At 42.3% G+C, this 20,925-nt stretch overlaps 1 protein-coding gene across 2 annotated transcripts in view; it reads right to left on the bottom strand.

Moving 5' to 3' along the window:
• Positions 1-608: 608 nt before the first annotated feature.
• SSPN (sarcospan) overlaps positions 609-20,925 on the bottom strand; it is a 39,436-nt gene continuing 19,119 nt past the window's right edge. For both annotated transcript variants that reach the window (XM_037144840.2, XM_037144841.2), the window contains exons 2-3: positions 10,730-10,816; positions 609-4,661 (exon numbers count right to left, since the gene is read on the bottom strand). In XM_037144840.2, the coding sequence (XP_037000735.2) occupies positions 4,296-4,661; positions 10,730-10,816 (453 nt within the window). In that variant the 3' untranslated portion in view covers positions 609-4,295. The remainder of the gene's footprint in view (positions 4,662-10,729; positions 10,817-20,925) is intronic.

Genomic DNA, 20,925 nt, shown 5'->3' with positions numbered 1-20,925 from the left:
ATCCAAAGTGGCAGATTTCCAAAACTAAGATCTACAGCCCTGACAACGAGGATAGGAGACCCAGCTGAGAGCCTGTGTCCTAAGTCATTCTCTCTTTCCTTTTGCATTCTGTAAGCCTTTCGAATTAAATTAAACCGAAAGAACCACTGTATTTTACAGTATAACCAGCTATGTAAATTGCCTCAGGGTGGGTAAGGAGTTCTTATATTCAGATATAAAGTGAAATAGGCCATCTGCTTGTCAATGCAATTAAATGCATAATGTGATTGAACATGTGACACTCAGCATGTACCCCTTTCTTTAGACCAAGCTTTACTTGTCATTAATGGCTATACATGAAGACCGGTGTTCTAAGTACTTGTGGCACGATAGTTTCCAGCTTGGGCTCCCTGGGCCTGCGGAGCATTTACCACCTTAACTTCTACAATGGGTGTAGTGCATCAAAATAGACAGTCACTGGAACAAAGGAGTTGAAATGAATATGAGTTCTGGTCTGTACCAAAGCCAGATTTCTGAAGTGAATAGGAATCGGACAGATTTTACATACACTGTCCAGTTCATGTGCAATGTACCATCACTTTAAAGCACATCCAAACACGGTGTTTTGAAAGGTTATGAAAGTTTTATTAACAAAGAAAATCTACATGATACACATCACCTATAGAAACAACCACCTCACACATATAGGAAACACTGTGTTTTCTGTTCACCGTTTCGTCAGTGCCAGGAGAATGAAGTCACGACACCAAAGTACAGAGCAACGTTTTTGAAGGGGATAGTTATTCGAGATAATAAGGTATTAGAAAATCAGAAGCAACAAATCAAGGTATTCATTTCACAGGCTGAACCAGAGTCTCCAAATAAACACTTCCACTCTGAGTCCATATACTTGGCCATCAGCTGCTTTAAACATTGTACTGACTATACATACAGCTTCCATCTAGAAACGTGGTAGAGTTAACTTGAGTAGAGTGAGAACTGAGAGCCAACATGATTTATAGAAATTTAGGGCTACATAGCAATAGTCCAGAGATAATCCCTACGAAATGTCAAGGTGTACTTGATGATATGATAGGATTGATTTTTCAGGATTACTTTGAAGCTCCTTTCTGATTATCTTTAAATACTGCTTGCTTTGACCCTTGGAATTTCCTTTGTTGACCCTCTACCCTTCCCTCTACTAAAAATCTATAAACATATTCAAGATATATGGCATGCAAGAGGGGAAATACAAGAATAAGAAAAGATTCTGATGTCCTGGACATGAATAGAGAGCACACACATGGAAGGGGTTCTCACTGTCAGAACAACACATTGTTGTGTGAGCTGGAAGCCGGACAAGAGAGATCATATAGACTTTTAATCCACGGAAGGAGCAAAGTCAGGCCTGTTAGCTGACTACAGTTTCCAGGGCCTGGGGTAGCTTTATTTTTAGGCATGGCTCCCAGGAGCTGCCTACACAAATTTGGAGGGAGCCAGGGAGGCACAGATGGCGGTCACGTGAAGGCACAGGCCAAATGCGTGGGCTCTGTTACAGGGTCTGTGCGTTCAGGCTGCTGTATTCCTCCTATTTCAAGCAGAGCCACGTCCAGGCTGTTCCCCCTCTTTCCAAAGTCTTGATTCATTTAATTCTCCTGCAGGAGGTGGGAGAGGAGGACTGCACGAATCCTACTGTTTTATGGTTTAGAGGAGACAGTCACCATCTTGGCTTCTTGTCAGATTTTAAATGTAACATTTTGCTAAGTGTAAAGCTGTGTATCTGCTCCTTTTCTGTTGCAGTTATGGTATCTTCAATATTTGCAAAACATAAACTCAAAATACTTCAAATCAAGCCCAAAGCAGTTTGTTATTCATGCGACACAGTTTTTACACATATCAATACACAGTGAGTTCGCAGAACTAAAGTCTTTTCCTTGCTTCATTTTTTTCATTTCTCTTCTTTTTTTTTTCTTTTGTGTTTTTGGTTCTTTTTACAATTTTCCCTGACTTTGGGGATTTAAGAATGACTCAATTACACAATAGCAAAATCCCCATTATGTACATCTCTATAATCTCCTGATTGTCGTCAAGCTGGTTGCCATGTCAATTCTTACTGGTTGCATTGTTTAGAAAAAGGAAGCCCCTCGGCCAAAATAGTCTGCTATTTGAAATACCCTGTGAATATACTTGTAAAGCATACAGCACCTTAATGTTGTGTAGCATTCTAATTTTTGAATATAAAAATCCGTAGTGTTTGCTATAAAATGTTGTTAAAGGTATTCAGGGTGTGCTTCCAGTGGTGCCGGATTCACAGTAATTAATGTTAAGGCACTGGTTTCTCACTCTTTAAAGCCTACAAAATTTCATATTCTCAGTCATTTTCTTCTTTACATAAAAAACTGCCATAATGAAAATGGATTCAATTACTGAGTTTTTGTGTTTTTTTTCAAACTGAGCACAAAGAATTTTTCAGGTCATCCTCAGGATGCTTGGTGTTCTGTCAATGTAATTTTTGTGTGTGATCAAACATCTTCTCCGGAGTTTTATCCCTAAATCCCTCCAATGTGCCTTCTTGACCTGAGCTTCTGTGCAGGCCATTTTGAAAAAGCAAGTCAACACATAAAAAGGTTTTAATGTCTGTTGATCTGTTGTTTTATGTGGAGGACCTAAAAGATATATACGATTCTCCAACCGACTGATTTAACATTTTTCTTCTCATTTGGGTGTTTACATTGTGTAGAAATCAACACTCTTATCACAATCAGTGGAGTTATTCATCTATTTTCTAAGGCAAACAAGAAAATGTTTTTTAGGATAGAATTTCATGATTAGGAAAATATATAAGCATTGTAGAAAGGCAAATTGAACTCAATTATCTTGAATTTCTGCTTTCAACAGAGCATACTGAGAGAGAAAGTTTTAAATAACACTTATGCTGCATGAATTTGCATTCTGAGCTCCTTCCTTAAAACATTGATATTGTTCTAAATTTAATAATAGCACTAATAATAGAGAAAAGTCCCACCATAGCAAACCTGTGCTTTTTTATGCCAGTTACTTAAAAAGAAAAGAAAGCAAAAACTACCCAAGTCAATGTGCACACGCTCAAATAAGAACCTCAAAGCATTAGTGTTAGTCCCTAGGTGGACTGTGCATACAAACCAATAGTAGGATTGCATATCAAAGACAGTTTTATGAATGAAACACATTGGCATCACCCAATCTTTCTCAGAAGTATTTAGCTGCCAAGAGAATACTTTACAACGTATCAAAACTGTGCTATTTGTATAAACATTCCTGTTACAAACGCTCTGGTTTTTGTTTAAATGAATATATTTAACCTGAGCTATTAATAAATTTTTTTTCTCCCTTGTAAAGCTGAGCTTTCAGAACAGACAACATTTTAAGCCTCTTCTCTGTGAGAGTCACATCTCCTAATACTGACTGTGCCACGTAAGTACAACCAGAGCTCATTAAATAGACTTCTGAGCGTAATTATAATTAACAATTAGCTAGAAATTGGTTTTAATGATTTGTTTTAGATGATAGAACAGAAGCATAATGTAATTATTTTAACCTTCTACATCATTAAGAATACTACTACCACCAACTTCCAATTACCGAGACGCAGACAATCACCAGAGATTCGGTAAGTGATCCACATTCTGTGCCCAGCCAAGGGAGCGGAGGAGAAAAGGCCGCTGCCCCAGCCCAGGTGCTCATAAGTATTTAGTCTTTTGCAAAGGCCCTTCCCTTTCTATTCTGCTCCTCTAACTTGTTCCATGGCTTGAAGACATCTCTACCAAGGAAAACAGAGAGTCAACTTGGCCGTCCCATTCTTTCCACACCTTCTGCCTCTTCCAAGACATGGTGGGGATGCCCTGGTGGGAGGCGGGAGGGCCTGGAAAAGCGTCCACAGAATTTAGCGAGTGGGCCTGAGATGCTAATTCACACCCTCAAACTAGACTAACAGGAACGATGATAAAAGTAATGGATAAAATGAGTATTAGGAATAAACTCCAGACTGTAAAGATAAACCTATGCAATTCTGTCCTAAGACTTGTCCTTTCAATATCCCAAAGTCAATTTGAATCTTATTTTTCTCGTAAGATTTTGTAAAAAATACTATAGAAACATGAAGATATGCTATTTCATTTCTTGAAAAATAGAAAAATATTCATTTAGAATAGTAACTATTACTTATTGTCAGTTTTTTTTCTTTCTTCCTTGTCTCCTTTCTCTTTTCTTTTTCATCCTTTTTTTTTTTAACCTCAGCTAGTCAGTGTGGTTTGCTCTGCCCCCTTTCAGCAAGAACGTTAGACCTTCTGCTGCTGGCCTTCGGAAGTCGTGAGGGAGTACATCCTGTCACCCACATAAAAGACCTGGTACCTGTGTTTCCACATCACAAAGCAGGCCAGCAAGCACACAAGGCCACAGACCAAGTTAAGAATCATCTGGATGAGTAAGAACAGTTTGAAAGTGCCCGTGATGCTGGCACAGTCCGCCACGTCCCGGTACACCAGGGTCCTGCTGAGGGGTTCCGAGGAGGGCAGCTTGCAGTGGCAGGAGCTGAGCACGGTTCCGCAGGTGACCTGTGTGAGCTGTGAATAGTGGTGGGCGGCAAACGCTGCGGCCAGCACACAGACCATCAAGCTGAGGGCACTCAGCAAAAAGTACAATAGCTGCAAGAGAGAAGAAAACCTTCCCAGTTACAAAGGACATTGAATGACTATTGAGAAAGCTAATCATAAAAGCTGTTTTTTTTTCTTCTCTCCCAGGAAGTTCCCTGGTGGAGAGCTATCTCTTCTCAGAAATGTAGTACCCAAGACATAAAAATTGCTCCGGGTTTATTTGTCAGTGAGCAATCCTTAAGCGCTGATCATACCTTTGTTTGCCATAGTGATGTTGGGTGCTTTCCATGAACTAAGCCAACAATATTAGCTTGGTTGTGCGGTGTCTGTGTATGGAGGTAGCAAGCAGCTTAGATAAATCCCAAACACAAGAGCCACCCTGAAAGGCGTGCTGTGCTTGTTTTGACCTCAAGAACTGATGCTAAATTGAAACAAGACTAGAAAGTAAAGAACACATTTCTCTGCAAGGTGCATACTGTGTCAGCCAAAATTGGCAATTATTGGTGAACAAGCAATACAGGTTATTAAAAATATTATAGTCAATGTAGAGTTGTCGAACTGTGACCAGGAATGCCAAGATCCCCAGTAAGTAGTTGCTTGGAGAAAAAATTATGGCCCCAGAAGGTAGGCAATGTGATGTCTACTTCATCACCTACAAGTCTCATCCCAAATGCAACTATAACTATGTAGTTCCTGAGCATGAAAGTAGACTCTGAATTGTCCCTCAGCCACCAAGTTTGAACACTGTTGGCCTGAATGTTAGTTAGCCTTGGGCAGGAAGAATCAGGCTACAATTCTAATTCTGCCATTAAAGAAACGTGAAATTCCTGAATGATTCAAACATTTAGCTTACACCTGAAGTACTTTGATCAAAAATTGTGAGTAGTCATTGACATGCCCACACACAAAAAAACATTTTATAGAACAAAAAATGTTCTTGTGATTGATCTCATTAACTGGACACATTTGTCTCAATGGTTCTGCCTACCGAGGGTCTAAATAAGGAAAAGAGTTCCTAGATCTTGGAACTGGTGTACTCAACACAGAGCAAGGTGTATATTACTATAGTCAATACGTGTTCCATACAAGGAGCAGTTCTGGTGAATGTGAACTCCCCAAAGTAAAATTAGTTCCAATCATGTCTAAGTTCAGATTAAAGTAGCTCTAAAAATATTTGGACCTCCCCCCACTGCCAACTATATGCAATTCAAATAAAAACATACATGTATGATTATGCATGAAAAAGTCCTCCAAATGAGAGATTTTTCCACATGTTAACAATTCCAAGCTTTTCTAAGCCTCAGAGACAGAATACTTAAAAAATTAATTTTTTGAGTAGTGTGGGCGTGCACGTGCACCCTTACACACATGTGGTTGCTGGTGCCCTCAGCATGTGTCGGCTTTGCCAGGAAGCTTGGCTGTGCACCTGAGTGCACAGAACGACAGTGGTTAACACTGTTTGGTCTTACGATGAACGGACAACCAAGGAGTTCAGGGATTCTTTGGATCTTCTCATCAAAGCTATCTTGACTATACACACTACTTCTAATTTTCCAATCATTTGAAGGGTTATCAGATATAATCCACATTTCCCCCACCCGTGACACTGTTTACAGAAACATCTTACATCTCAGGGATATAAGAAGGGTAACTTATACTCAGTACTTTTTGCCTCCCTTGGAAAAAGGGAACAAGATAAATACAAAATGGCACCATTATAAAATTTAAGAAGGCAATATTTCATTTGTGTTATTGAATGCCATTGCCTTGGCCCTAATCCCCAAGATTTTCAGTGGCCATATTTTCTGCAAACACTGGCATGCTTAGGCGAAAAAGGTATGGGTTTATTTTGAGGGGCCACTGGGGCAGAATATTTGAAATACTCTGGGTTGTTCTGGAATTCTCAGGCTTGATGACTGACTTCAAACTCTGGGCGCCCGGAGCCAAATTCAGTTGTGCTGGCTGTGCCATGTGCATATGTGCCTTGTGTAGCTGCCTTTCCAATGCAGCCGACGCAAAACTTGGAATTATTTGCTGGAACATGGGTACATCTATGACTTTACCAGCTCAAGTTAGAGAGAGAATCTACCACCTGAGAGTCATCTACTTAGTAGAACAGTCCCAAATGGAGTTTTCTCTGTACATTTTATTGCCATCAAGGGATGGAACTGGGGAGTGTGTGGGTCTTGTAATAACCTTTCTACCTCCAACACATATATGTACAGCCTTAGAGAGCAGATGCCCACAGCATCCATTGGCATAATTCTCAATCTGTAAGTAATTCTATTGTTATAAAAATATTATTGTCATGATCACCACAAAAATCCATCTGCTAAAATGAGAACAGTGTCTATTTTAAAAAGACAACCTCTGGCACAGAGGTCAAAAGGTTTGCCAAGCCTTGGCTGGTGTGGCTCAGTGGGTGGAGTGCTGACGTTCCCACTGAAAAAGGTTGCTGGTTGGATTCCCAGTGGGGGCACATGCCTGGGTTGGCGGCCAGGTCCCCTGCTGGGGCGTGCGAGAAACGACTGGTCGATGTTTCTCTGGCACATCAATGTTTCTCTGCTTCTCGTTCTCCCTCCCTTCCCTTCTTTATAAATATAAGTAAATAAAAAAATTAAAAAGATTTGCCCAAGACATTTAATAACTGTACAGCAGTGCTGGGTGATGGTTAGGAGCACAGACAAGGGTACCAGACTTCCAGTGTTCAAATCCCAGTTCTCTCCTCACTGGCTGTGGACCTCGGCACATCAAGCAATCCCCCCGTGTACCTCCGTGTCTTCACCTGTAAACTTGGAATGATGATCGTAATAGCATCTACTTCACAGGATTGTTATGAGGATCAAAAGAGTTGATATCTGTAAAGGGCTTAGAACAGTGCTAAGATACATAGTAGCACTATTTAAGTGTTTGTGAAATCAACAAATTAGTGGAGATGAAAAAACACTGTCCCTTCTCAGGACTCAGGCTGTCAACTTTATTGGCTTTGTCCTGTTGTCTGTCCTGTGGGAGTAGCGATGCAGATTTAGTTCACAGAAAGAAAGGATGTAAACATTTACACAAACACGGAGATTGCTCCTTTTTAACTGAGCAATCCGTCTTAATGTGCTAGAAGCCAGGGAGAGCAGAAACTAAAGCCACGCCCCTCACCATTCTCAGGGGTGCGCATCTCACACACTGCGATTCTGCTTCTCCCCCTCCACGAAAGCATCCGGCCAAGTAAACAGGAGTGAGCCACAGAATCAAGTTCATTATCCATTTTTAAGACTTGCATATGTACTTGATCCCCTAAAGCCTGTGGGCTACATCGGCAGCATTGTAGCATTTTTGCTTCATGGATTTAGCTCATTTGACAGCAACAAGCTTCTGGGTTAGAATCTGTAATTTAAAATCAAGTGGCTTGTTTTACCTACCCAGCATGAATAAGCTATCAATGAAAGAGTTTACCATGACCTTGGGAATGCGAGCAAATATATCTTGATAAAAGCCCGGTGGGGGACGCGTCTGTTGTGCCGGTGTGGGACTGGCGCTGGGCTGAGGGCGGGCAGGCGGGCGGGCGGAGGCTCGGTGGCCGCGGGCGCTTATGTAACCCAGCGCCCAAGCGCCGCTCCGCAAGCTGGCTGCCTCTAATTGGTACCCGGCTGCAGCTTCAACGTGCGGTGACTTCGGGAGGAGGGCGATTCGGCTTCGATTTAATTACCTTCCCGGCGGCAGGCAGGAGGTGGCAGCTGCAGCCTAGGGGCCTCCTGGATGACGGCACGAGGCAATTGCGCCTTAAGTGCCCTTGTGGGGACTGCGCCCGCAGTGCTTCTGCAAGCACGTGAACCGGACACGTTTCTGAAAATCATCAAGGTGAGCCCTAGAAAGCCGGGCCACAGGAAAGGCAGGAGGCCCAACCCACGGACGGATGGCCTGCCGAGCCCAGGGGCAGAGCCCCAGGAGAAAGGAGGAAGGTGCGGAGGCGTCCAGGGCCTGCCAACGCGCGGAGAAGACTATGCTGGCTTGAAATGAAATGACAAGCCCCCGTGGCTATTGCCTCTTAAGAAAAAAGTGCGTGTTTGTGCAGGCTACAGAATGACGCGGTCATCATCACCTGACTGCTGGCCTGGCGATCCGCCTCCTCAACAGGAGGAAATAAATTCTCAAAGCTGAGGCCAAGGTTCCAAAAAGGGGCACTAAAATATGGTTATGCTAGTGAGAAACAGCACAGGGAGATGTATTTCATTCCTTCCCCATAAAATGGTGTGAGAAGAACAAGGGAAGTCAGCTGTAACCTGTTGTGCCTTTGGGAAACCTTGAGAAGGACTGAAGTTCGTTTTCTAGCTGAAGATAATATAGCGGGCATCTTAGAGAGCCGGCAGGAAGCATCACTAAAGGCCACATGCAGGAGAAAACTGCCTTCGTGTTTGTCAACGCCTATCACGGGGGGGGGGGGGGAGGGACGAACAGGGAGCAAGAAACCTAATGAGATGTTCCTAGTGGGGAGTTCTCAACCTGGCTGACATTGGCAGTGACTTTTTCTCCCTTGCTCCTCCTTTTACTGGCAGATGTTGAGATGGCTTTGGGGGCCTCTGTGAAGCCGGTGCCTTTGCCTTTCCTGTTCCTAGGACCATCTGGGGGAGGAACCGAAGGCCCTTCACAGACATTGATGCATCTAGTTTAGAACAGTTTTTTACCCGGTGAATGAAGCGACTGTAATGTAACAGACCATTTCTTACTGGGCATCCTGGCTGTTTGTTTTTTTTTTAATCCTCACCAAGCCTTGCCTTACCAAAAAAAAAAAAATGAAATCAACACGGACTGATGCCTGCTTCACCTGGCCTTCTTTTAAGGAATACCCTCAGAAAAAGTAAAACTCCCAAATGTGGGCATATTCTAACTCTATCATTTTTTAAACAGCTTCCATTAATTTTTCTTAATTAGAAAAGTTGTGTCTAGTTGAATAATATTTTAAAATTAGAGAAAAAACTACAAAATGCAGCTATAATCCCACCTTTCACAGATAACTCTTTTTTTTCTAAGCACATAGAACTATTTTTTTTCTGTAGGGTCATCCCATATATTTTTATGTAGCCAGCTTTTCTGTTGGTTAATATAACATAAACATTTTCATTCTAATAATTACTCTTTTACAACATTATGTATATATATATATATCAACACATTTTTATAGCAACAGTTTCAGTTACACTAGAATATACTAACATCTGATTTTCTGCATCTTTGTAATTTCCAAACAATCTAGTTAACTTACTTTCATGCGTTATGCTTTCTTGTTTTAGTGAACAAAGGAGTATCCAGTTTTTTATGTATTTTATTGTAGAAGAAAAATGTACAATGTGAGTGGACAAACAAACAAAAAACACTAAGAATGCTTTTTGTTCTCTGCTACAGCAGTTGAAAGAAAATGTAGGAATTTGATTTCTACCAGCTCTGACTACTAAGTTGGGTGTATATCTCCCTAAGCTCTGAAAGGGGGTGTATGTGTCCCTTTGGCGTAGATTCTGTGTGTGGTGGAAATGCTGTGTACTTGAAGTGGCTCCAACTGAGCACCCGGTCTCTAACAGAGCAAAACTCCTTGCAAGGAAAGGATACACACACACACACACACACACACACACACACACACACACGCTAAACCAGGCACACCTCAGCCCTTGCCCCTTCTGCCCTCAGACTCTTGGCGCAGATCACTTATTTGTACCTAATGTACTTTTCCTGTCTCAGTGATCCCACCTACGAGAGAAAGTAGACTGCTTCATCATTAAAATATTTGAAACAGCCCCCAGGATATGGAAATGGGCCCTGATATAGGCATTTTTTCCCTGGCAAAGTCTTTTTGTTGAACTGATGAATTTTCAATATTCCTTTTAAGGGCATCGAAGGACAGATATCGTATGCTCCATGCCAACCTGGTTCATGGAAATCAAGACTTTAAAAAAAATTAGCGTTACATTTGGAGTCTGGATGAATGCCCTCCTAGAACATTTTTTTGGCCTGCCTAAAAATGCAATTTCTGGAGTAATCAGATACGCAACTGCTTTAAAAAGCACTCCTCTATTTTATACTTGGGTTTCTTTCTATGTGACGATAAGAGAAAAAGAAAAATGACAACTTACTTTCATGGCAAACTGGATACATGTCTTTTCATCCACTTGATACGAGACACAAAGCATGAACAAACCGAGATAGGCCACTAGGCAGACCTGCAAGGGAGAACAGGCAGGAGGGGGGCGTGGTCAGGGCGAGCTGTGCATTCTGATAGCAGCAATCTCAGTGTCTTCCTCCAGCAACCCCCTCATTCTCAAGGTGTTCATTTCATGTACTTATCTTTACTTGCTATTTTTCTCAGTTTTATAAATAGTAAAGTCAAATTATTTCAATTTAGCCGGTATTTATGAAGTCCTTTCAATGTGCCAGGTGCTATACAAGGTCCTCCGGAGTACCCATTGATGAATAAAAGTTCCTCAGCCTCAGTAAGCATGCAGCCCAGTCCAGGTCGAGATAAGCACACACACTATTCTGGAGCAGGGCCTTGTATGTCAGGTGCTATTCAGAGACTCACAAAAAGGGGAAAATAGCATTACACTGGGCAATTAAAAACAGCTTCGCTAAAGAGGTATATTTGACATGGTCCCTGAAAGGGATGATGATAACAATTGTGATCATTAACATTTACTGAATACCTACTTTTTGCCGGGGCTTTGGATTTCTTCATATAATCATCACAAACCCCTATTAAGTTGGTGCTATCATGATCCTCACGTCATAAACAAAGAAACAGAAGCACAAAGCTAGTAAGTGATGGGACCGGCACTCAGACCAGGTGGCTTGAGTGAAATAGCATGAGCAATAGTGCAAAGGCAGGGCCGCACATATTGTGTGGAAAGAACAGCCAGGATGTACCCAAAGTTAAAATAACAAAACATAGAGTTACCTGGGAAAAATGCTAAAATAGAGAACTACCAGAAAAGGTAGCTTGAAAATTTGGCATTGTAGGAGGTATTCAGTAAGTGGTGGGGCTCCCTTGAAAGTTTTTGAGCATGAAAATGACATGATTCAAACTCATTCCAGGCCCTGTCCTGGTAGCTCAGTTGGTTAGAGCATTGTCTTGATACACCAAGGCTGCAGGTTTGATCCCCAGTCAGGGCACACACAAGAAGCAACCAGTGAATACCTAAGTAAGTGGAGCAACAAATTGATGTTACTCTCTCTCTCTTTCTCCCTCCCTCTCTTACCCTCCCTTCCTCCCTCTCTCTCTCTCCCCCCACCATTTTGTCTCTTTCTCAACTCAATAAATAGTTCTTTTTTTAAAAAAAAATGACTTGTAGTGGTGAGGGGATTGCCTGAGGGGGAAGTCAGGGCTGGGTGGAGGGAGCAAGGGGGGAAAATTGGGACAACTGTAATATCATAATCAATAAAAATATTTTTAAAAGACATGTTTCAGGAAAATAAGCAGTGGTATTAGATGGGTTGGCAGTGAAAGAACATCAGGATATTATTTTACTAATCAAAGCAAGGTTGATATACCAGGTGGGCCAGAGCTCAGGTGGTGGTGGGCAAAGCCAGAGAAAGAGGCAGAACAGAAAACTGTAGCAAAAGCAGAATCTGTACATCTTGGCTATAGCATGGCTGAAGGGGGGCACTGGAGAGGGCGAAATAGAAAGCAATACCCAAGTTCTTGAGTGTCAGTGATGGAAAGAGAGGGGATGAGACGTGCGGGAAGAAGGATGGCAGGAGGAATGGCAACACTGAGGAAAAAGGATACAGATTTTCTTTTTAGTGCACTGTTTTTTTTTTCTTTTTCCAAACTGTGGTGTAGAGTTTCTAATCAAAGCATTATCTATTCACACTCAGTTTTGGGAACCTAAAATGTTGCTAAGTTCTATTTTAAGGTAGAAAACATAAGCAACAGTATTGCATTTTCTGATAAGCACAGGTTTTCTAGAGAGGATGTTAGGGCGACTGAGAGTCACCTAGCAAGTCATTAAATGGCTGGTTTGGAGATATTCATCGTTTCTGCCCCTGAGGCCAGTTTCAGACCAAAGGCCACCCAAGCTAGGGTGGTAGAGCTGTTTAATTAGAAGCGAACATAGCATTTTAAGGTAACACCTCTGTCCTATTCTTCCCTTGATTACAATATCAGTAAGTTGCTTATTCCCTACTGGGTTCCAAAGTTAAGAGTTGTTCAGGTTTCTACTGGGCCAAGAAGCCGAAAGCCAAGCCTTTTCTAGGAGAGGCTATTTGCAAGGTTCCCCATCACCAGGACTAGCTGAATGTCCTGACAGCAGTCAGTAGATAACGTTCCCAGTGGAGAGACACTGACTGAAAAGATGTGAGCATGGCATGGACTGGAGAAGTCTGGGTAGAGAGCAAAGCAGGGAGGACCCAAGGAGGCAGGGTATCAGCAGAGCACTGGAAGATCTGGAAATAATGCTTCTGAAATTGTCTGCATAGCCCACAACATGGCTGATGTTCCCAAGTCAGGGATGAAGTACTTTCTCAAAACTCATTTTTAAAAAATATCTAATTCAGGTATAAGTTTGACAAGGACTGTAAGGGCCTGGTATATATTCTTTTTTTTTTCTTTTTTAAAAAAATATTTATTTATTTTTATTGATTATGCCATTACAGTTGTTCTATTCCCCCCTTCATTCCCTTCCACCCTACACCCCATCCCCACCATTACCCCCCCTTTAGTTTATGACCATGTGTCTCAAGTTCTTTAGATTCTGTATTTCCCATACTATTCTTGCCCCCCATCTATTTTCTATCTACTGTCTATGCTACTTATTTTCTGTACCTTCTCCCCCCTTCTCCTCCTCCCACTCCCCTGTTACTAACCCCCCTTGAGATCTTCATTTCTATGTTTCCACTCCTGATCTATCTGTCCTTTTAGTTTGCTTTTGTTTTAGGTGTGATTGTCAATAACTGTGAGTTTGCTGTCCTTTCACTGTTCATGTTTTTTTAACTTCTTTTCCTTAGATAAGTCCCTTTAACATTTCATATAATAAGGGCTTGGTGATGATGAACTTCTTGAATTTGATCTTATCTGAGAAGCACTTTATCTGTCCTTCCATTCTAAATGAAAGTTTTGCTGGATAGAGCAATCTTGGTTGTAGGTCTTTGGATTTCATGATTTGGAATACCTCTTTCCAGCCCCTTCTTGCCTGTAAGGTCTCTTTTGAGAAATCTGCTGACAGTCTGATGGGGACTCCTTTGTAGGTGACTGTCCCCTTAGCTCTTGCTGCTTCTAGGATTCTCTCCTTCATTTTAATCTTGGCTAATGTAATGATGATGTGCCTTGGTGTGTTTCTTCTTGGGTCCAACTTCTTTGGGACTCTCTGAGCTTCCTGGATTTCCTGGAAGTCTATTTCCTTTGCCAGATTGGGGAAATTCTCCTTTATTATTTGTTCAAATAAGTTTTCCACTGGTGGCTGTTCCTTTCCCCCTTCTGGTGCCCCTATAATTAGGATGTTGGAACGTTTAAAGATGTCCTGGAAGTTCCTAAGACTCTCCTCATTTTTTTGAATTCTTGTTTCTTCACTTTTCTGTTTGGCCATTATTTGCTTTCTTCTAGTCCACTCCATTGATTTGAGACCCATTTTCCTTTTCATTGCTATTGATTTCCTGTGTAATTCCATTCATTTCAATTAGTTTTCCCTTCATATGTATATCTAATTTATGGCTATAATCAACCAGTTCTGTGAGGATCCTGATCGCCAGTGTTTTAAACTGTGCATCTGAGAGTTTTGCTATTTCTTCATTGCTTAGATTTATAGGCTCTGGGGCTTTGAGATCTTCTTGAGCCATTTTTGTTCTGTTCACGTCCGTTAAGTACAAGGAGGGGAGCCTTGGACTCCCAGGTCGCTGGGTTGTGACGCTGTATGTGGGGGCGTGGTCAGAGCGGCGAAATGGCAGTGCCCTCTGCTGTTTCTCGCAGCTGGGTGAGGATCAGCGCCTTAGGTGGTTCACCTGGGCCGGGCCACTCAGAGTCGCTGGGTTATGATGCTGTATGTGGAGGCAGGGCCAGAGTGGGGAAATGGCGGTGCCCTGTGCTGTCGCTCGCCACTGGGGCCTGCTGGGTCCCTTCCAATCGCCCACTCCCTCGCTTGTCTATCCACGCATGGATGCGAGACCACAGTCAACCTGCAGCCCTGCTCCCTTCCTGTTTCCCCGCGGTCGTTCGCTGAGTTGCCCACCAGGTCCAACCCTGCGCCTGGATTCCGCGCGCCTGAGTCCGTCTGACCGAGTTTTCCTGTGCAACCCTGCTCCACCAGCTGCTGGTTTCGCCCCTCTTACAGGTCAGGCTGAAGAATTTGTTGTTATCAGACTTCCAAAAAGTTCAATTTTCTGTGTTCTGGCTGTGTTTTCTGTTGCTGATATTTAGTTGTCTCTAAACTTGGTTGTGTGAGGAAGCACAGTGTCTCCACCTATGCCTCTATCTTGGCGGAAGCAGGGCCTGGTATATATTTTTACATTAAGAATTTACAGACCAGAAACAATGGAAAAAAGATCTTCTTCTTGTTTATTGGCAACCAACCAGTTGGAAGCTTCTAAAGCTGTTTCTGTGGGGATTGTTAAAGCCCTGAGCACGTGCCTGTGCTTCCCATTAGTGTCTGTCTGCAGGTGCACAAGGTCAGGCTCTCTCCCATGTCACTGTCTGTGTCCCTGGAGGCTGCTGCACCAAAGTTGCCAATTGCCAAGACTTTTTTTCTTTGTATTTATGAGAAATACATTCCATGAGCAGGCCTCACTGACTAGCATCTTAGAAATTTGACTCTGTGCCTTGCTTGAACAAGATTTCCCACTTCAGTAGAATCCACTTCTTTGTAGCTTTAACCTAGGCTGGTTTCCAGGAAGAAGTCATACAGGAGCATGTGACCTCATTGTAGAGGATTTCACTTAGTCAATAGACTGAACTTTTTGAGGACATTCAATAGTCAGGGCCTGTGCATGGCTCTGGGAACCGAGAAGTGAAAAGACAGTCTAAGCCTTTGAGAAGCTCTTGGCCAGTGGGGAAAGAGAGGAGATTGAAGTTTTAGTACTGTGTAAGTACTAGGACTCTGTCTGTTGTAATGCACGGAGGGGGTGATTAACCACGGGATAAATTGGGAAACTTCCCAGAGGAAGATGGGTTTTGAAGAATAAGAAGAAATTAGCTGGGAGAAGGAGGTGAGGAAGAGTTGAGATAGTAGTAATAGGCACAAAAGCATGGAGGAAACCCAGAACAAACATTCGAAAAACTTCTTCAGTTCCAGTTCAGAGGATGAAAAAAGAGTAGGCAAAAGGTGAGCTCACAGAGACGACAGGAAGCAGAGCGCAGAGGACTTTTCTTTCATTTGAAGCAGGGGGAGGGTATGATCAACTCTGCCTTTTCAAATGGTCCTTCTGGCTGTGAAGAACAGATTGGGAAGGGAAGACTAGCTAGGAGGCTGCTCATCTATGGAGAAATGATGAGCGTCCGAGCTCAAGTAGCAGTAGGGAGAGAGGGTGGGTGCGTTTCAGTGACAGGAAGGGAGCAGAATACACAGGCTCCAGGGACTGACTAGACATGAGGACCAAAGGAGAGGGAAGGGTCAGGAAGGTGCTAGCTACTTGACTGGAGCTGCCAAGTGGATGGTGTTGACAATGAATAAGACATGAGATACAAGAAGAGGAGCAGAATGGGAGAGGAAAACGATGCTGCCCACATGGACTCAAAGCTCAGCCACATGGGTCTAGAGCTCCGGAAAGAGGTCTGTGCTGGAGAGAAGCATTTGTTAGTCATCAGCATGTGTAAAGCAATGGAAATGATCAGAAATGCTGCACCATCCAGCAAGTCTGGTGAAAACAGAAAAGGGCCGAGGAAGTTACCCAATTATGGAGAACCTGGGACTTTTCTGAACAGGAAGCACCTCAAATACACTTCTTATACTTTTGGTTACACACCAGGACATGTCTAAATACTATGAAAACTGATCATCCTTTCGGATTTTTAAAAATTTCACTTCTAGGTCTTTGTGTAGGGTATTTGCTATAAAGCCTGATTAATTCAAGATGTTGCAATTTCTTAGCCTTCTTCTAGGGCTCAATGGGATATAGGAGTGGACATTTCATTTTCTTACCTACAGCTTTGCATGATAAAGCAACACTTCTTTATCAGAGGATTTATTGGGGGGTGAGAGTAAATACGTTCTAGAAGAGTAGTATTTATTGAATACTTAGAAATGGAGTCCTTATGTCCATGGCAAGGAAACAAGATTTCTCACCCCAGACTAAGGGTCTTGTTTCTTGAGCTAGTAGGACTTGGATGCACCAGGAAGACAGGGTGTTCTGGCTTCCCAGGCTGGGGAGGCAGAGCTCATGGGAATGAGATGTGACACCTGACAGGCCTGTCTGGAGCAACATGCCTGGATTCTGGGCCAGAGCTTCCATTAGGTATGGTGAAGTGAGGCCCATGGGACAGGAAAAAGGCAGTTATGTAAAGTTTCCAAGAAGGCATTTGTTGGGCCAGGCCTGGGGCAGACAGGTGGTGTCGCTGAGGCCAAAGCCAAGTGGGAACTGGGTGACATTAGGAAAACTGGTGCTGAGAGGCCTGCTAGCCTTTGAGAGTTTGCTAAGATTTAGTTCGTGTACAAGGCATAATTATGTTGCAAAGAAAAGCTTGATGTGCTCTCTCATAGAAAAGAGAAAATGACAATCAGCATCATTTTAACCTATTTTTGGATGCACGTTTCTACAATTTGTTTAGTGTAAAGAGAAAACCTAAACCTCAAGTTCTACATTCTGTTCTGCACTCTCTCTTGAGGTAGAAAGTTCAACAGATTTGAAATGTTCTCTGAATGTTAAGTCCATTTCTAGATGTCCAAGTCCTGAATCTTGTCACACATTGCCTTTGTTTTTGTTATTTGGCCTATGGTACCTACAGCAGTGTCTTTTGAGGGTTGGTATTATGAATAAGAGGTGAACACTCTATCCATGTCTGGGAGATTTACCTATGTATTATTCTTTCTTTTTCATTTTGGCCAAGCTACAAGGCATTACCCTTAAATATTTTGTGTTATTTATTTTTCTTGCTGTCATGCGTATTTATATTCTGGTCTTGTGACATTCACACGACCTTCAATGTCTTTGCTTCCCCCTTTTTGTTGTCAATGGAGCTGCCTGACAAAGCCATCTGAGGCGTCCAACCTTCCGCTGTCAAATGCTTTTCAAGGTTTCTCTCTTTCTTCACCTCCACCTCCCACCTCCCCTCCATTTGTGTACCTGATATTCGACTCTATTTCTATACATTAATGAACTTTCATCTTTGTATTTAAAGTGCTTTAATTCAGTCAATATCTTAACAAGATAAACTCTCTTCACATGTTTGTACAACCCATTGATCAACAAGAGATACAGCAGAGCTGTAAATGTTTCTCTGGGTGTTTCTCAAGAGGATTCCTATGGATTTTCATCTGTTTAATAGAATTGAAGCTAGACTATCAGAAATCATTTTCAACAAACTTTCAGTATATTGCAATCTGTCAGCTGAAGGCAGTCTCACTCAGGAGAATTGCTGATTAGCATACAGTGTGTCAGAGATTTAAACAATGCACAAAAGAACATTTCATGAGGATCTATTAAAGGCTGTTTATTGGATCAAAAATTCAGAAGGATGGGAGAGAATATTTTAGCATAACTAAGCATTTCTACTGGATTCTCATTGTCACTGCCTATGGAGAGACAAAGTCTAGGCTACTGGTCAAGGAGCACTTGAAAGGCTTGATAAAAACTGGCCCCATCCCCAGAATCTCTGATCCAATTGGTCTGGGGTAGAGACCTAGAATTTGCATTTCTAACAAATTCTTGAGTAATGCTGATGCTGCTGGCCCCGAGGCCACACTTTGAGAACCATAAGCCTAAGCTAAAAACAGTCTTCTAAATGCTGATGTCTGGTGTAGCATTTATCTGAATGGTTAGGAGTCTAGATTGAAACACCAGCTAGTGGAGTTTCCTATGGATGAGTTAGTTTCCCCCCCAAAAAGTTCAGTCTTTGTTATTGTAGGAGTCCTTAAAATTGGGTAGAACCCTTTGTCTTCATGGCTATTGGAACATGACCTCATTGGAGAGCCTGTAGCCTCCATGTGTCTGGTTGGTGGTTTGGGAAGCATCTCCCAATCCTCAGTCAGTGTGTGTGATGTGACGCTCTGCTGCTATTGACAGGCATTGTTCACTCCACCCCACGCCAAAGCAAAGCAATCACCTGCACGGGTACAGTGGTGTGCTGGGAGATGTTTTACAGCCAGATGCAGGGACAGCAGCTGGTATTTGTAGTGTGGCTAATAGGAAGCTACCAACATCAGGTCACTGAGCACAGAGCTGGGAAGAGATGCTCATAATCAGCTTTCAAAAACTCATCAGAGATACTCTAGCACACCCCTGCACCGCTACTGAATTTTCTACCCTCTCTGAGTCCCTTCTCTTACAGAAGTATCTGGTGCCAAATCAGATTAGTTTGTGATTACAGTCGTCTCCCTTAACCACAAGGAATAGCTTCCAGTACCCCCAGTGGATGCCTGAAACCATAGGCAGTACAAAACCCTATATATCCCATGTCTTTTCCTATAAATCCATATCTATGATAAAATTTACTTTTAAATTAGGCACCATAAGAAATTAACAATAACTGATAATAGAACAGTTATAACACACTATAATAAAGTTAGTGAATGTGGTCTCTCTCTCAGCAAACTAGCACAAATTTCTCTTTCCTTCACAATTTCATGGATAGAAGATTTGTTTTTACCATAAGTCATAGCAGCCTTAGCATACAATCTTTTTCTTTCCTTATTAAGTCAAGAACTTACATGTTTTCACTTTAAAGGAAACCCTTTACAGCTTCTCTTTGGCATATCCAAGTTGTCAGCATTGCTACTTTTGTGTTTGGGGCCATTATTAAGTAAAATAAGGGTCACCTGAACACAAGCACTTCGACACCACAACAGTCGATCTGATAACCCAGACAGCGACTAAATGACTAATGGGGAGTGTCCACAGTGTGGACACGCTGGACAGAGGGATGACTCACATCCCAGGCAGAATGGAGTGGAACACCATGAGATTTCATCATTCTACTCAGAACCGCACCCAATTTAAAACTTATGAATTGTTTATTTTTGGAAGTTCACATTTCATATTTGCAGACCGGCATTGCCCATGGGTAACTGAAACCATGGAAACTGGAACCATGGACAAGGGGGACTGCTGTACATGGCAGGCATTGAACTAAGCATTCTCTGTAGCATATCCTATTTGATAATCATATAAATCCTATGGGGTAATTGCTATTATTAGCCCTACTTTATAGGTGAGGAAACTAAAGCTCAGAAAGGCTTTATGCTCAAGATCACATAGCAAATATAGGGCTGATAGCTGTACCTGTCAAAGCACAGAGCCTGTCTGAACCATTACCTGGACTGGCTGTCTCCCTGGTGGAATTCTGACAGCACTGTCAGTGAAGTGGGAAGTGCAGAGATTTGGAGACTGTTCCATCATCTGCTCCTCACCGGTGCTCAGTGGTTCGAAGCACCGCTTCTGGGACAGACTGTAAAAAACAGTGTCTGAGGTCCACACACCTGTCTAAGCTGCCGGAAGGTGCCACAGTTTTTGAGACCCCATTTCATCACATGGAGAAAATAACACTTTGCTTATAATTTAGGGGTCATAAATAATGTACCTAGAATTATAGTTGGCATTATTTTTTCCACCTCTGTGACCTCAAACTATGCTAGCATAACTTACTCTGAAATTTGAGCTGAAATAACTAATATATGTAAAAGTAGGCCTCTATCACATTTTAGGAATAATGTCATTCTGATCACTTAACAAATATTCATTGTGTACCTACTACAATGTGACAGCTTCTCTCTGAGGCTCTGGAGATACTGCAGTGAACAAAAGGGACAAAGATTGCTACCTTCCTGGGGCCAATGCTTTAGAGGGGAGAGGCAGACCACAAACAAACCGGTAGGTGCATGTCAGTTGTTGGAAAGAGCTATGGAGAAAAAGAGTAGCTACCGCCATAGCTACTCTTCCCCTCAAAATGATGTATAGTAGTCAGGGAAATGCAAACAATGAAGGCCTTAAAATGATTTGCTCCCCCTAATAAAGTGAATTGGTAATGTCTCGCAACAACTTAAAAAAAAAGATGGTGGACTCACACTTGTTTCTTATGAGAACCATGCTGCTTCTGTAATTTGAACAACACACCCAGTCTAAGTTATCTCAGCTCTGCCTGCCCTGGAGAAGTGGCAAGAGAGGGTAATTATATTAAAGTTTTACAGCAAAATGG

Source organism: Artibeus jamaicensis, unplaced genomic scaffold, assembly GCF_021234435.1.
Source record: "Artibeus jamaicensis isolate MK-2021 breed Jamaican fruit bat unplaced genomic scaffold, CSHL_Jam_final contig_233, whole genome shotgun sequence".
In the NCBI taxonomy this organism is placed as follows: Eukaryota; Metazoa; Chordata; class Mammalia; order Chiroptera; family Phyllostomidae; genus Artibeus; species Artibeus jamaicensis.
The sequence above is the reverse complement of the archived record's forward strand: the minus strand, read 5'-3'. Positions and strand labels throughout refer to the sequence as shown.